Source organism: Eptatretus burgeri, chromosome 10 (genome assembly GCF_056783735.1).
Source record: "Eptatretus burgeri isolate ZD-2024b chromosome 10, Ebu_testis_v1, whole genome shotgun sequence".
Lineage (NCBI taxonomy): Eukaryota > Metazoa > Chordata > Myxini > Myxiniformes > Myxinidae > Eptatretus > Eptatretus burgeri.
Genome location: NC_140970.1, coordinates 98,522,679 through 98,540,832, shown reverse-complemented (window position 1 = coordinate 98,540,832; position 18,154 = coordinate 98,522,679). Strand labels below are relative to the sequence as shown.

The 18,154-nt window shown below is 41.4% G+C and overlaps 1 protein-coding gene across 5 annotated transcripts in view; it reads right to left on the bottom strand.

Moving 5' to 3' along the window:
• The window catches only part of TSPAN15 (tetraspanin 15), a 193,236-nt gene that overhangs the window by 109,069 nt on the left and 66,013 nt on the right, over positions 1 to 18,154 (bottom strand). For all 5 annotated transcript variants that reach the window (XM_085899577.1, XM_085899581.1, XM_085899576.1 and 2 more), the window contains one exon: positions 17,788 to 17,862. In XM_085899577.1, coding sequence (XP_085755703.1) covers positions 17,788 to 17,862 — 75 coding nt within the window. The remainder of the gene's footprint in view (positions 1 to 17,787; positions 17,863 to 18,154) is intronic.

Below are 18,154 nucleotides of genomic sequence, written 5' to 3'. Positions count from 1 at the left end.
TAATCGATACATGTAATAGGTGAATGCCTTCTGACTGTCTGTCCCACCATGAAACACAGAAATGCTCCGCGGAGATTAAAAAAACAAAAAAAAAACAATTCAGCAAAAGTTGCTTCAAATTAATCCAAACCGACGGGAATTTTTTTAATACTGCCTTCAATTTAGCTCTTTGAACCAACGCAAGAATAAAAGTTTTCCCTTCAAGGTATTTTATTTTTACCATGGGCTTCCAGATACTACTATAAAATGCTTCATTTGCCATACGTCTCCTTCAGAACACCTGGAGTGTTATTCTTCAAGCTCTTCCTCTTTTTCGCACAGTTTCTTTGTCAAACCTGTCGAACTTGCAAATGCTTGATCCAACGAACGTCCCTTCATAAATTCGTAATTACTACAACTTTCCTTCGTGCATTCAATAACCCCTCATGATATCTGTCTTTGTGTATATGAATTGGGGATCATGAGAAGTCCTGTCTGCAATGGTTGCCTTCTCGTGACCATCAACTCCTCTTTATGTCCATTCACGGGGTCAAACTCCTCTATGTCAGTACCTTCCTCCTCGTCACCACCTTCAACATCTGAGTCCCTCCACCCCCACCACCTTTCCCATGTACCCCAACTCAGCACCACTCCACCCCAAGTCTTCCCTCTCCACATACCCTCACCCCACCCAGCTCACTATGGCCCATCCCCTCCCAACTTCCTCTTTGCTCTGCTCCATTACAGTTCCACTCACCACTGCAGCCTTCTCCAAGCCCCCCACCTCTTTCCACATTCCTGCACCCTGCCAAGAGCGCCTCCTCCCCTGTTCTTTCTGTAACTGTGTGTACATCTAACATTTGAGACCTCCGCTCCAATCTGACACATGTATCAATCCAGGCCGCTGTTTATAAACCGGACATTATCTGCTTAACATAATCCTTCCTCCCACAGGATGTCCCTGACTCTTGTGTCTCTTCTTGGTCATTGTCTCTTCTGGTTCGACAGGCCTGAATCCCACCCTGACAGCAGAGTTTCAGTTTACAGGAATAAGTCAATTTTTAGCTCGCCTGTTCGAAGAACAGAGAGCTATAGCGATACCCCCGGCATGAGCGTGAAAATGTTAAAGTTTTTGGTGCAAGTTATTTAGAAGCTTGCCATTCATTTAATATGTGTACTAGGATGCTGATATTTGGCATGTTGGTTCCTGTGGGGTATATTATTGATGTAATGAAGTTGAAATTAACAAATAATTTCAAATGCTTTAAACTTTTGAACTGTTTTGAACTTAAATTTTTTGTAGCACATCAACGTTAAAGTTTTTGGTGCAAGTTATTTAGAAGCTTGCCATTCATTTAATATGTGTACTGGGATGCTTATATTTGGCATGGAGGTTCCTTTGGGGTGTACTATTGGTGTAGTGAAGTTGAAATTAACAAATAATTTCAAATGTTTTAAACTTTAGACCTGTTTTGAACTTAAATTTTTTATAGCACATCAACGTTAAAGTTTTTGGTGCAAGTTATTTAGAAGCTTGCCATTCATTTAATATGTGTACTAGGATGCTGATATTTGGCATGGAGGTTCCTTTGGGGTATACTATTGGTGTAGTGAAGTTGAAATTAACAAATGATTTTAATTTTTTTTTAAATTTCAACCTAAGATGATGTCAAAGCCACCCAATGCTCACCTGTTTATACTAGATGCTTGCCATTCATTTAATATGTGTACTAGGGATGCAATGAAGTCCAAATGAAATAAATTTTGTTGGTGCACCTTTTTCAGACTCAATATTTGTGAAGTCAAAACACTACATATTACTTTTTAGCTCGCCTGTTCGAAGAACAGAGAGCTATAGCGATACCCCCGGCGTGAGTGTGAGCGTCAGCGTGAGCGTGAAAATGTTAACGTTTTTGGTGCAAGTAATTTCCTTTCTAATGTTTTTATCTACCACACTATTTTTTACTGATTACAATATACAAATACATATATTGCTTTAAAATTATTTGGATCAGACTTCACTGCAATGCTTTATAAAAAATATTATTAGACTAGTCTTTTAAAAACGATAAATGTATTAATATGCGAGCATTGGGTGGCTTTGACACCAACTCTCTGGTTCACTGTTCTTCACATCCCACTCTTACACGCAGAGGCGGCGTTGGGGGCATGCAACTGCATGGGGCCCCGAGAGAACAAGGGGCCCCCCGGATAACACGGCTGCATAATCTTTCGAGACGGGGCGCCCAAGGTTGGGCTCTCATTTTGCCGACAAAACATATCAACTTGTGAGTCATGATAAACACAGTGCAAAGGGAATGCTCCATCTCAAGGAAAGAAAGAAGTGATGCAATGAATCTCTTAAGATGTTTTCCCTGACGTTTAACTAGACAGGACAACTAGAAAATTAGGGGGTGAGGTTCGGTTTATAGCAGACAAAGTAAGTGGAATAAATAACTATGTTTAATGTAAACAAATGCAACCATAATCACAATAAAGTTAAAATATAATTCTACATGTAAATACATATCGATATTGTTTAACAAATCCACACTACAATTTATTTTACCATCGCAAAACACCTCCTCGTTATTAAACGGGCGAACAGCTTCAATAACCCATGCACAGGGCGGAACGTATATATATATATATATATATATATATATATATATATATATATATATATATATATGTATATGTATATATATATATATATATATATATATATATATATATGTATATGTATATATATATATATATATATATATATATATATACATATACATATATATATATATATATATATATATATATGTATATATATATATATATATATATATATATATATATATATACATATACATATATATATATATATATATATATATATATATATATATATATATATATATATATATATATATATATATATATATATATATATATATATATATATATATATATATATATATATGTATATATATATATATATATATATATATATATGTATATATATATATGTATATATATATATATGTATATATATATATATATGTATATATATATATATATATATATATATATGTATATATATATGTATATATATATGTATATATATATATATATATATATATATATATATATATATATATATATATATATATATATATATATATATATCAGAGGTGTGTCAAAGCACCTGTCCTGAGGATGAAATGAAACAACCCCAGCAGGGCTGAAAAGCAGAAATAGGTGAACAATCGGGGAAAAGGGTTAAAAATCACCTAAAATTAACTTTCTTCATTACACAAGCGGCATAACCAGACAGATGAGGGTCCTCGGTCTCGCATATGTGCTGGGGTGTGTTCCATTGCCAATCAGCTTGTAGAGGGATCGCAAAGATGCTTTCGCACCCACGTAAGCAGTAAAATGAAATGGTTGATAAGGAACGACTGGGCTGGGCGAGCCGATTGGTAATGGAACACACCCCATGGATCAGCTTTCTGCGTGAGTTTGTGTTTACGCCTGGCGGTGTCCCGTGAGATTAGGAGGTTACCGTTATTATAAATCACATCAAATAATAATTTGAAATTTATCTACAGGAATGGCCACAGGAAGGGGATCACGTTATTCTATTTATTACTGTCAATTATTATACTGTTGTTAATATTATTATTAATGTTATTATCATTATTCTTGTTATTAATTTTAACATTCGAAGTTGTCTTGGAAAAATGCTGTGATAAGGTGGAACGACGCTCAAGCTGATATATATATACACACACACACATACACACACCTTTCCAATGCGGAAAAAGCTCATAAAACGGGAATACATCGGGAATTTTTTGCAGTCGAGTCCAAAGCAGCGCAACATCGACTAAGCGAGTGTGAAAAATACCACGGAGTCCTCATATTCGTTTGAGTGTTCTGAAACGTCACTCGGAACACCCTCTTCCACCACCACTAAGAAGTGGCACACGTTTATGTAGAGAATTTGTGTTACCCCATCCTCAGAACGCCTGTTGAGATTGGAGGGGGGGGATGGGGGGGAGGGGGGAGAATGAAGTCGTGACATCCTTTGCCATATGACCCCATGTAGTCCGCTTGTCAAGTTTAGTTGGTTGAGATTGTTTAAGTAATGACCGAATACATCGATGTCAGACAGCCAGACACCAGATTGTGTATTTTAGTGTGATAACAGATTGACAGGGCCACTATTGTATTTTGCATGGGGCCCCTAAATGATTAACGCCACCTCTGCTTACACCTTCAAACCCCCAGGAGTACCTTTGGCTGTGACTTTCCCTCCACGCCACCTCTTGATTGTCTGTGCTGTACAATCCTCCTAACATTGACAACTTCATTTACATCTCTCTCTCTCTCTCTCTTTCTCTGCCAACATGGACCAACTTTTAACGACCCATTGCAAATATATCTTCCTCGTATGTGATGAGGTCATCCATGAGCATGCCAACTGCCCGGTTGTTGGTACCTCTTTCACCAGTGATGAAACTGCAGCAAATGACTTCTGTGACTCCATGGGCCGGACTCAATCTGTGAACTTTCCGAAATGGATTTCGGCCAATGGCAAATCCTCATTTTGGCACCTTGATAACGACCTACTTTCCTGCAAAATTTCTGGTCATTTGCTTGTGAAAGTCAATATCTTTCTGGCTATTTTCAAAGAGCCGCTTCAGCACCAGTGAGTCTGGTAGTTCACCTAGGCTAGCTGGCAGAGACTGCAAGCTGCCATCTCACTTCGGGACTAGCCTACTATACCCGCTGCCCTGATATTAATGCGGCCTCAGAATTCCTCCACAGCAACCCGTGCTCTCCTATGCACAGATTCATCCCATCTCGTCTTCACCCATCTTCCCACCCGTGCGACGCTGAATCCTTCAGTGATGCAGTTGTCTTGAAACAACCTGCCATCTCTTCCTGAATGGCAAACCCAAGATCATTCAACAAAGACAGCAACAAGGTGTGTCCACTCTCAGGAGAGCAATAAAATAACTTCAGGAATTTTGTGTCCCAAACCACTCGCTTCCTGCATCCAATTGCACCAAACTGCTCATCGACTCGATTTTTTTTTTTTTCACCTGAGAAGGTGTGTAATTTTCTGGCAAACATCGACTGATTCTGCACTTGTCTCAGATGGCATAAGCGCACGTGTCTTTGCAACTTAATCTGCTGCTCTTTAACATCCTCTTTCTTCCATGTTCACTCTGAATTTCCATAGGTCATCCTATGTCTGCTTTGAAGTCAGACAATATCACTGCATTACATATACTACATGCTGCAACAACAGATCCTCTTAACTAAAAACATATATTGACGTAGTTCCAATAACCAGCTCAGTCATGGAATATGTCATTGCAGTCGACATCAAATCCTTCATTTTCTGCAACGGCCTGATCTCAGTCCATCAATTCATATTCAGATCCTCCACTCTACCCATGGGCATACTATGGTACTTCTGCTCTCCCAACAATGAAAATATCTCTCGAGACATTTCTCGAGCATTCGGTACAGTCTGGCATCCAGCCTTGCTCTCGAACTGCTTATGGCATCCAAAGTCACCTCCGTACATGGCTTACCGGCTTCCTCGACCGTCATAGTCAACACGTGCTTCTCAAAGGGATCCTCTCCCTGTCAAGGCTTGATTGCTCAAAGGTAGTGTTCTGGGTCCAGTCCTGTTTCACAATTTCATCAACGATCTTTCTGATTCAAGAGAAAATCCTCTTTATCTCTCTGCTAATGATTCCACACCCTGTTGTCCATTGTTCTTTAGATTGCCATAGAGCAGCCTCTTCCCTCTCTGCAGACCTTCACAGAATCGTGATTTGGTCTCACTCATGGGATATGTCATTTGATCCTGACAAAACTCACACTCTCACTCTGTCACACAGGAAAGACCAGATGGTGAACCCTCCCAATCTACTTCCTTATATTAACAATCCTCTTGAAGAAATTCAAGCACTCAAACTTTTGCACCACCCTCTCAGGCATGATCTCTCTTGGGCAAACCACGTATACATATATAACTATATATCTATATAATATATATATAAACACACATATGTTGGCCTCCAAAGCCAGCCACTGACTGGGTATCCCCCGTCACTCAAAGTTTTTTTTTTTTTTAGCACATCTGACCTTTTATCGACTTACAAGGCCTTCATCCACAGCTTGATGGAATACTGCTCTCCACTCTGGCCCGGCACCCTGCCTCAGACCTTGCTCAGCTTGACGATGTGGAAACCAAGGCCTTCAAAGTCATTATTAGGATCTGCCACAAAGAAGCCAAGTCGTAGACAGGTTGGTTGTCTCTGTATCTTCTACCACCTCCTTTCTGGTCTTGCACCATCTGCAGTTTCTGTCTCCCCACCCCTCAAGTTTCCACAGGGTGCATGCAGTCTGCCAGTAACCCCCTCTTTTTTATAGACATAGTCAAGGCTCATGGAAGAGCGAGTACACTGAACGGATGAGGATGTAACAGATAAAAACAGGACGTAAAAGGAACAGGAGAGGGAGAGGGAGACACCAACTGAAGAGTTGAAGGCCAAGATAGAGGGAGACTTAGACAAACAATGGGTGTGGGTGGAATGGGGAGCAGGAGAGGATGCACGGGATGGACAAGATTGATACACAAGGAAACTCCAAGGAGAGAAAACTGGAAATTTGGAAAGAGGAGGGATTGGGTTTGGGTTAATGAGGGTAGGAAAATCATGGTTTTGGATTGGGGACGATCTGAGAGGATGGTGAACAGCTGCCTTGAAGACCTGGAGAGGAGAATGAGATTGAAGAGGATATGGAAATTGTTTCCGCATGCGAGGGAAAAAAAAAGACGAGCAAATGAGTGGAGGTGAGCAGTGATCATGGATTTAGGTAGGTTCATCAGAAGGGGGTTGATGGCGGACTGTATGTGCCCTGCAGAAACCTGGCAGAGGGCAAGGCACTGAAAGAGTTTCTGTGAAACTTCCAAACTCCAGACTCACTCCTCAACTCCACTCATTAATTCCTCTTTTTCCATCCTGTTTAACCAATTTCCTCAGTCGCTTCAATCTCATTCCTTCCTCCAGGGCTTCATAACAGCTGTTCTCCACAATCTCAGATCATCCCACATCAACAAACGTGATATTGTTACGAATTTGGAAACCTATCGCACACAACATTCAGGTCCTATAGATAAGTTATATTGGTAAGTATGTGTTTTATAGATAGCTTCCTTTCCCTTGTCTCATGGGTAAATAAGTGTCCATGCGCTGTGATTTATCATTATAGTTAGGATTTCCATTTATTGGAAAACCTCATCTTCCGCAACGACAACAACAAAATGACCGTTGTGTTGTGGCAGTGCTGCAGAGAATGAGAACAGCCCCGGGATTCTCTGCGGACCGAGTGGGGGGGGGGGGGGAGGCACGACAACAGAAATGACCGTTGCGTTGCTGCAGTGCTGCAGAGAAGAGAACAGCCCCGGGATTCTCCGCGGTCCGAGTGGGGGAGGTTCAGGCTGGCGGAGATGGATAAAAGGGGAGTCAGAAGCTGGTCAGGAGAGAATCCTCACAATCGAGAGACGACAAGCAACCTTCCTGGATGAGGGACCTTCCTCGACAAAAGAGAAGAGAGCGGAGGAGAGAGGAGAGAAAGAGCGGAGGAACGGAAGAGTTCAAAAGCTCCAGACGAAAGAGCATTTCCCTGACCTGGACATTCCGTCTTGCTGGAGTGCTCCTCCCAGGGAGCCTGTCTGGCCGGTCGTGGTCAACGCCGTCCTTCTCCTCCTCACCACAACCGAGAGCTCGAGGAACGCCAGTTCCCACAGGAACCGCAAGGGTCACCCGCCGGTGTCCGGGTTCGTCTCGCCTCCCGCCAGACCGACCGACTTGAAGACCGCACGAGGCGGACAGATCCAAGTTAGACCCTGGTCTTCAGCCCGCCTGTCCCTCTGAGCTGAAGATCTTAATAAAGACCATTGGTCCGATTCTTTGGGTGTGTGTGCATGTGTGTGTCCGTGGGCCCGTCTGATAAGTAGTGAAATGTATTAGTGTTTTTGCCTGTATTTATGTGCTTAATAATAATAATAGTCGGTTTAGCTCTGTCCTTCGTGCTTCCCTCATTCCCCACCTATTGTATAAATAAACCCCCATTTGTTAAACGTTTCAGCTCGTTCGTGTCTATTCTTTCATTGGCTTCGCGTGCTGCGTGTTGGGAATTAGCTGGCCATTGCCATTGTAACGGGACAATCAGACCGACAGAACCCGGCGATCAAACCGCTCGGGCCGCACACGGAACGAGCACGCTAAGCAGCTCATTCCGTACGGGTGCCATCGAGGGTGTGAAGACTCGGTAGATCGCCACGTGGTCTCTAGGTATTTTGAAGATTTGGCAAATAATCCTGTACCACGTGGTGGAAATATTGACCCTTCACGGTACAAAAAAGGACCCGTACTCTTCCGAAGAAGTACGATCTGAATTCCGGGCGATCGGTAGAGCCGACGCTGCAGCTCCATCTCGCGGTCGTGCTCGCAGCCGACGTCCGGCCCCGCAACAATATTTCCTACCCCCATTAACCCCCTTCCTCCCCCATCTTAAATCCACCTCGTTCTAAGCTTTCAGTATTTCGTTTCATTCCTGTGATTGAGAGTTTGCAGATATATCCATCTTGCTCACCCCACATGTCCTCCCCTTGCCCTTTATTCTTCCCCACGTCCCTTATGCCTGCAAGTATCCTAAAATGGTGTGCCTCAACCCTGCTGGTGGCATGTTCGACCCAAACTGTCTTTCTACTGTTACAACCTGGTCCACTCTGTGTTCTCGCTCCTCCATGAGCCTTGGCTCTGTCTATAAAAAAAAAAGTTATTCCACCCAGTGCTTTCAGTTGATTTCAATTGAACACTTTCTCAAGAAGGCAGTTAGTACAAGGGAGTAATTAAGGTGGGAGTGGGATAGGTTGGACAGACAAAATTTGTGGACAAGCATTGAATTGTAACCTCGTCTTGAATATCGTCTGAGGTGAAGCCATTTGAAGTGAGTGAGAGGATTGGGGGAGGGGGAGTGGGTGGGAGCATACACCAGAGACAGACTCAACAAGGTGCCATCAGGACTTTGAGGAAAGTGCCTGGAATGATTTTTCAGCTTTGAGAGTAGCAAGTTGATGGGTTTTTTTTTTAGCTTGCCGAAGGATGGACACACTTGTGAGCCCTATGGAGTGATGGGATATCATCGGTAGTGGTGGTGGGGGGGGGGCAAAGGGGGGATATTTGGAGAGTGCAGACATTAAGGGATTAACAGCCGTGAACCCACATTCCTGAAAATGGGAGTTCTTTTATGGATCTCAAGTTCAACCAAACAAAGGGAGACCTAATGACCAGGGTGGAGGGATGATCGGTTAAAAGCATGAATAAAACGAGCACTGTGTGAATGTGATGAGACAAGGGGCACAGGTTGGGAGCAAACGAGGAAGGAAATATAAAATGAGGGAAGTAGTCATTTTAAAAGGACAGTAAGGACAGATTAAACATTATAAAATCATGCCATATAAAATTTAAGAAGTGGATATGTGTACGTTTGATTTCCATGCACTCCTAAACTGCTAGACGGAATGAGTTGAAAACTGCTGGTCCTCCTCGGGGTGTGCGTGAATTCAGCCGTCCGCAGGGACGGGTTATTTTCTAGTATAATTTAAAAGAAGTTTTAAGTCACAAGAAAGAAGAAACGTTTTCGAGGAGGGTTTTTTAAAAAAAGTTTTGAATTGGCAATGAGAGAATGATGATAATGATGAGCTTGAGACGACGGAGCAAAGGAAAGAAGAAAAAGATAATGAAGGAGAGGATCTGTAAGGCTAAAGACTCACGAACACCAGGCCTGGACCAACACGAACTCAAAAACAAAATCAACAAGACCAAATATGTAGGGAGATGGGGAGAAGGAGAAACGAGAATAGATTCACGAAACTATAAAAAATACACCGAACAAACAACAATTTAGGCAAGACGTATCCGGTATGGTAAGCTTTTCGAGATTATCTCGCACTGGAATGAATATGTTCATGAAATAATTCAGCCAAAAACCTTCCCCAGCTGACCCCACAAAATGTTGGAATAATTGGGGTCGTTAAAGCAGTGGTAGAGTGGGAGATTCTATGAAAGTTTTTTTTTAACTTTCATGTTTAATAATATGAACCAATAGTGCGAAACTAATCTCCAGCTGTGTATGAGAGACATTTGCAAAATGAGCACGTGCTTCAATTATCGGCTTCTAATTTGAGACTACACAGCGATTTATTGTCAAATATTTATAAACATTTGTGGCACATTTCGTATCTTATGGTGGGTGTGGAGAGAACACGTCACTGGTTGCAAAAGTGGTTATAGTGGAGAATTTAACTCTATACGGGTGTGTCTTTTTCACCTGAAAAGATAGAGACGTTTCTGGCAAACTGAGACTCCGATTCTCCAAACCCTCACTTACCCTACCCGACTGGGTAGGGTGAACAAGTGTTTGGAGGCAAAATATCAGAATTAAGTTTCATGCACTTGGCAAATGTTCTGAAATCTGCCCGTGGTACCTCTGCTTCTACTCATGTCAGAGAAATGCCAATAGCTGAGCAGCAGTTAAATAACCCAGCAACCCCAGGAAGTGCCAACTGTTTTTGGGTGGATGTATACCTGCGGGAGGTAGTGGACACCTTGAAGGAGAAAAATACCATCAGAAGGCGGATAAATTTCACGATTTATTTAATCAACGGCTATTTAATCAACGGCAATCAACAATCATCCATGTCTACCTGTTGCCTTGCCAGCATGGTTTTTAGCTGATCAAAGGCTCGGCTCACTGCCGACGACTGTGGTGAAGCGACGACAATGACATGCGACAATTAAAAAAAAAATTTAAATTAAAAAGAAAGCATTTTGCTGTGGAACCTGCAAAAGTGGCCTTACGTGTCGAAAGGACACAATGACGATAAATAAGTCATAGTACTTGCCAGATGGTATCCCAAAATCGTATTGAGGAAGGTGCTCCGTTGCAGTCAGTTCCTGCAAGACCTTTACTTATGAGGCTGCTGTTTGAGTGTTATTCAAAGCGCTTTGTAAATGGTAAACCACAGTATGCCTGTTTGTCGAGCCACATGCCAGGCAATGAAAGTAAGATGTCAATCGAGTCTCCGTCTCTTATTCTGTTGCGAGTGAAGTTTCAGAAACCGTTTCCATTGGGGTTCCTGGCCATCCACACCGTGACTTTTTAATGAAGATACATAAGGGGAAGTGCCTGTAAATTAATAATGCTCATACGAGAATACAATTGTCAGGACCCCCGGACATGCATGAAAACAATGTGATCGGATAGCGAGATTGTTAAAAAGAAAGTGCTAAAAATGACTGATTTTTTTTTTTGGTTGTGGTTGTTTTAATGACTTGTTTGGCACGTTGACAAGCAGCAGTATAGCTACTAAAGCCATCTGTAGATGGACGGTGTTTCTTGTGTTTTCACTGTTGTGGTCATTATCTGTTTGGAGACTTTCTGGAAGGGGGAGGGGAGGAATTGAATTTTGGTGAGAAACTTTGTTTTTTTTTGTAAAACGTACAGAATGAGGAATTCATCGAATTAATTCACCAATTACTGTAATATAGATGTTCTTTTTTTTGTATACCAAGTCGAGGCTTGCGGAAGAGCGAGTACACTGATCGAATCAGGATGTAACAGGCTAAAAGGAACAGTGGAGAGAGGGAGGAACACCAACAACAGAGGTGAAGGCCAAGATAAAAAAGGACACTTAGACAAACAATGGGTGTGGAGAGGAATGGGGGCAGGGGGGGGGGCAAGAAAGGACAAGATGGATTCAGAAGGAAACTCACAGGAGGGGAAAAAAATGGAAAGTTGGAAGGAGGAGGGATTTGGATGGGTTAACGAGGGTAAAAAAAAATAATGGTTTTGGATTGGGGATGATCTGAGATGGTGGTGAACAGCTGTCTTGAAGACCTGGAGGGAAGAATGAGATTGAAAAGGATGTGCCAATTGATTCCACAGGTGGGAAAAAGAGGAACGAATGAGTGGAGGTGAGCAGTAATCCTTGATGTAGGTCGTTTCACCAGAGGGGGTTGATGGTACACTGTGTGTGCCGAAAATAAACCTTGGGAAAAGGGAAAAGAATGGAAAGAGCAGAAGGTGCAAGACCAGAGGAGAGGCGATAGAAGACAGAAAGACCAGTGACCTGTCTGCGAATGGAAAGCGATAGGCCCATTGACTCGGCCTCATCGCGGTTGATTCAAATAATCTTGAAGGGCTTGGTTTCCATGGCGTCAAGCTGAGCAAGATGTGAGGCAGGGGAGCCAACCCAGAGGGGACAGCAGTACTCCATCAAGCTGTGGATGAAGGCTTTGCATGCGGATTGGAGTTAAGGTGTGCCAAAGAAGACCTTTGTACAACAGAGGATGCCCAGTCAGCGGCTGGCTTTGGACGCCAACTTTGAAATCTGATTTGCCCAAGAAAGATCATGGCTGATAGAGAGACCCAGGAGTTCGAATGACTGAACTTCCCCAAGAGGATTGTTAAAAAAAAGTAGATGGGAGGATTTTCCAGACAGTCCTTTCAGAGAGAGATAGTGAGAGTGAGAGATTTTTCAGGATTGAAAGACGTATTCCAAATGTTTGACCATCTTAAGATTTTGTTAAGAGCCTGTCTGTCTGAAGGATGAGGAACGTCACACGTCAGAGGGTGGAGTCATCAACAAATCGATAAAGGAGATTTTCCAGAGTCAGATACATCATTGATGAAGATCAGGAAAGAGGACTGGGCCCAGAATGCTGCCATGGGGCATCCCAGCCTTGGCAGGGAGACAGGGAGGGGAGATGAAATGTCAACAGAGGATAATGAAGGTTGATGAGTGAATGGCAGAGACAGAAGAGGACATGATGACCCACAGAGGATTCCTGTTTCTTCGAATTCCACAACCAGATTTTGCATGGTTTGAGCAACTGTATGGAGCTTCACCGAAGACCTTTTTTTAAGTGCAACAGCAGCAAAAAGCTTTTCTGCACTTTTGCCATTTTGAAAGAAAAGCTTTGTGAGCACTGCCTTCTCTTTTGGAATCATAATTCCAGTTCTTGTCACCAGAAGCCAAGTAATATCCACCAGCTTCAGCATATCCTTTTATATTTGATATATCATGCAAATTAGAGCTACTACTATGCCCCTTGGATGCAAAATTTATAATGCACTTTCCTGGGCTCCTATTATGTCTCATGTGCTGGCAATCATGAAGTTCTCCAATTTCCACCTCCATACATAATACCATTATCTTCCCAGTTAAGACGTTGCACAGTAGCTAAATGACTTCATAACCACCACAGGGTGTCCATAAAGTCCTTGTGCAACTTTGAGCTTTTAGAACTTTTGATGCACACGAGATAGGAAAAATTTCTTTAAATGGCATATGAAAGCATAATTAATCAAGTTTTGTTACTGTTAATATTAGTGTTGTTATTAATGATGATGTTAAACCCACAATTCCCTTGGGTTTCTTGACGAGTTTGCATTTTCTGACGAGACAACTATAACATCAGTGGTAAAGTCAACCATGACGATTAGCGCATTTGGTTCCCAAACTACGACGATTACATATTTCGCACATCACCGTGTACCAGCAAGTCTCGGCTCCCTGCCACTGTGCTTCGAATGTGCGACGGTTCTTGAATGATGTCTAACAAAGCATCTTTAAATTATGCTTTCGAGACGTGAGGAATGTCAACGTCATGAGGGCGACATCATGAGGAACTAGAAATTGGCTGTCTCCATTTCCAGACATCATTAGGGCCGAGAAAGCATCTTTAACTGCAGAGCTAATCCGCATCCACTTTGTACTCAAACGAAACTCGACAAAAACAACAGATAAAAATAAATAAATAAATGGAAAATTTATTTATTCGAGTTCTCCATATTCTCAGAATAAATGTTTGTTGAACATTCGATGACAAAATCTCGAATGGTAAAAAAAAAAAATTATGGCCTGCACAGACACACAAGCTCAAATGGTAAGGAAATAAAGAAACACGCAAGCGATCACAAAACCCGGCCATCTTGTGCTGACGAGCAATGGACGGGCTAATAAGGCCGATTTTTTACTTACTGTGACTTTTGCCCTGTGCCATATTAACACAATTATAAATTAGACTTCTCCATATTCTCAAAATAAGGGTTTGTTGAAAATTTGATGACAAAAGCTCAAATGGTTAAAAAAAAAAAGTTATGTGACAGACAGACAGACACTCAAGTGAATGCAAAGCCGTGGGGCTGGGCACTCAGGAAAGGAATTTGAATGTACTTTGAACAAAGCTGCGTTGCGGCTAAAAATGTCTGAATGGTTGGATAACCATCCATCCATCCATCCATCCATTGGGACCATATTCTGTGCAGAACGTTGATGCTGCCGAAGCAGTCTCGTTGGCGCTATTGGGCACAATCCTGGACGGGTCGCCACTCTGACACAGGATACCAGCAAGCTGGCACTCATTTTGCCGACCTTGGAAGGATGACAGGCAGAGTCAACCCCACCTGGTATTAATTCAACACCAGGCATGGATAATTATACTACCACATGAGAGAGAAATGGACTGGGGGGGGGATTATGGGACACACTGAACCTGATCAAAGCATGCTCATCAGCAGAGACAATGGAATGCAGACTCCTCGACTCCAGGCCTCTGGGTGATCTTGTGAGACACATGAATGAACATGAAAGGTGTTTTGGATTTAGGAGTGAAGGAAGACACGATGTGAACTGTGCGAGAAGTAACGGCTGTGGGCTGCAAGTAGCAGACAATATTTGAAAATCCATCTCAACCAGCAAATAGAGTATTGAGAGTGCTTCATGTAGAGCCAGGACTGGTTCCGCACTTCAAAGCCCTAAATGAAGAAACAGCTGCATCCGTGGTTGCTGGTCAGTACTCGAAAAATCTACTGCCTTTCTTGTGTCTCGGAGACGACATCTAAGCAGGTATCTCCTCTCTGATCGCCTCAAGACGGCAAAGAGCTTGTTCCCTCCCTCCTCACTCTTCAGCACTGCAGGAATGCATTGTGGTTCTTAACGGCATGCAGTGCACTTGGATTCATCTGCTTCCTTTGGTAATACCAAGCTCACCTTCTGGGGACTTGCAACGCGACTGGCCAGTCGGACTTCAACCTGTGCGAACTAAACTGGGCAAGGCTGCTTTAAACGTATCCCCAACCGACCTCTCCGTACATTCGCATCCTGCTAAAGTTTATTTTAAGAGCTGGTTACTTGAGAGAAGTTACCAACTCAAAAGTTGTGAGTTAATTTCAAAGCTGCATCAAAACCTGTAACATTTATACTTTTATAATTTGGGGAAATAAATTGCTTATTAAATATCCTTCTTTGCTGTGACAGAAGTTTGTTAACCTCCGCCATCGAAGATGGACGGAGGTTACTGTTTTCACCCCTGTCTGTTTGTTTGTTTGTTTGTGAACAGTATTACGGAAAAACTCTTCAACGGAACTTGGTGGGGTGATTAGGTATGGTCCAAGGATCATGCCTTTAGATTTTGGACTTGGTCCAAAGTCCAATATGGCCGCTACGGCGGCCATTTTGAAAAAATATTTGAATTTTTGTTTTTGCATTTCTTCATGTTTTAAGTGATTTCCACCCCCCCCCAAAAAAAAAATTGTTAGAGAAAAAAAAAGAAAATTTTGCAACTTTTTTTTCAAAAAAATTTCGATTTTATTTTTTTTGGGCATTTCTACATGCGCGTTGATCTAGTTTAGTTTATTCAATCGTGGTTCAGTAGAGTGTGATCCGTTTTGGCCATTTTGAAAAAATATTTGATTTTTTTTTTTGCATTTCTACATGATTGAAGTGATTTCCAACCCAAAAAATTGTTAGAGAAAAAAAAGAAAAAAAAAAGTTAGAAAATTTTGCAACTTTTTACAGCGTGTGCGCTGTATATAATTGCACCGAGTTTGAAATGTCCCCGCTGACGTCTACCACGTCTCCGGTGTCCCCCCCCCCCACACGTGCCACAAGACAGCCAATGACGGCCGTCCGGTAGATGCAGTGCATAACCTACATGGAAATGGCGACAATTGACGGAAATACCCAAGTATTTCAATGGAAATTTGTGAAACTAACGTGTTATATATATATATATATATATATATATATATATATATATATATATATATATATATATATATATATATATGTGAAAACCATTGAATTTATTGCTTGACGGAAAAAAAGCAAGAAACGCGCCCCTCTCATGTATGAACGACTGAAAGACGTCATTTCTGCCCACCATCGCATTTCGCGCCGATCGCCGAATGCTGAAAGCTAAGTTCTTCTTATGCCATCATTCTTTTGCGGCCCCCTGCCACGCTGTATCGAACGATTTCATTCCTTCTGTTATATATAAAAGGTGCTTATCACAATAATAACAAGATTTTTACATTTCAAATATTTAGTATGTTTTTTTAATTGTTTTTCAACTGAGAAAGCATAAATTGCATATTTTAACATTAGTGTACTCATTTGCTTCACCACACGCGCTGTATTGAAGGATTTCACTTGTTTTTCAAAAAAAATTTCGATTTTATTTTTTGGGCATTTCTACATGCGCGTCAATCTAGTTTAGTTTATTCAATCGTGGTTCAGTAGAGTGTGATCCGTCTTGGCCATTTTGAAAAAATATTTGATTTTTTTTGCATTTCTACATGTTTTAAGTGATTTCTAACCAAAAAATTAAAAAATTGTGAGAGAAAAAATAGAAAAAAAACAAACAAAAATTTTGCAACTTTTTTTTCAACAAAATTTCGATTTTTTTTGCATTTCTACACGTTATAAGTGATTTCCAACCAAAAACATGCCAAAATTATAATTGCGGCTGATTTTGGAACTTCAGGTGGATAAACCCATGTAAAATCAATTTCTGTCTCAAGGAATCTAGTTATGACGAATGAATTGAGTATGTAAAAGTTAAAAGTAAAAGGGAAAGTTGCAAACTATAACTCTGTGAGCACTGTTGACGTCAAATTGAATGAATAGGATATCAGGTTCACTTGAGTGACCTCGCAGTATTGGTGGCGGAGGTTTTGCACTCTACTGAGTGCTCCCCTTCTAGTTTCACCTGTTACACAAGAAATGGGGACATTGTTGTCCATAAATCTTTTCTACCGTGCTACCATCCAGATAACTAGTGCACTCATGTCGATGCCTTGAGGAAATGCACAACAATTTGCACATCAGGTCAGTGAATTCAACCAATAATTATTTTTGAGGTCAACATAGGCCAAAAGGTCAACATAGGCCAAAGGTCAACAACTTCAGTGAAATGTCTAAAATCCTCAATTTTCATCCGATTGACTTGAAATTTCAAGAGGATTTGCATATTTTGTCATTGAATTCAAGCATAAATTATTTTTAGATCAAATTTGTTTGAAGGACTTCGCAAGTATCATGCTTTGCATGACGTCTTTCTTGTTTGTCTGTCTGTGAACAGGATATCTCAAAAAGTTGTGGACGGATTTGGACAGAATTTGGTGGACGAGTTGGTGAGATAACAAGAACAAGCCGATTGGATTAGATTTTTGTTCGGGTCAGCAGATCGAGCCTATCAGTGGGATACAAAACAAACTGTTCAGCCTGGTGGAGGTATATGTTCCACCAAGTGTTGGTCTAGTTTTTTTTTTCTGTCATTGAGTTTATGATTCCAGAGACACTGAATTATTCCCCCCCCCAACCCCCATTTCCCCCACAGCGAGAATCTATATTGAAACTTTCAAATTGTATTTACTCACCGAGTTTTTGAGGATCAGTGCCAAGATCCCAGCACCAAGCTGAAAAATGAGTGCCACGGTCAGGGTGTAGTAAAACTGGAAAAAACATAAGGAAGGGCAAGGAGGATTGTTTAACAACCATTTTGTGTCAAGCCAAGCTTACAAATTAAAGAGAGCTAAGTAATGCTTGGATTTTAGCCTGGTAATTCTGAAAAGATATCCCAGTGATGCAGTACAAATAACATCTAATTAGAACTATGGTGAGGTTTAGTTGTATGGGTGATCAAAATAATATTATCTCGTTCTGGCAAGTCGTGGCTGATTCTGGTGATGTTCATGATCACATTTCTCCAAACATCCAAATGCTTGCACTGATTCCTGAAGCTCT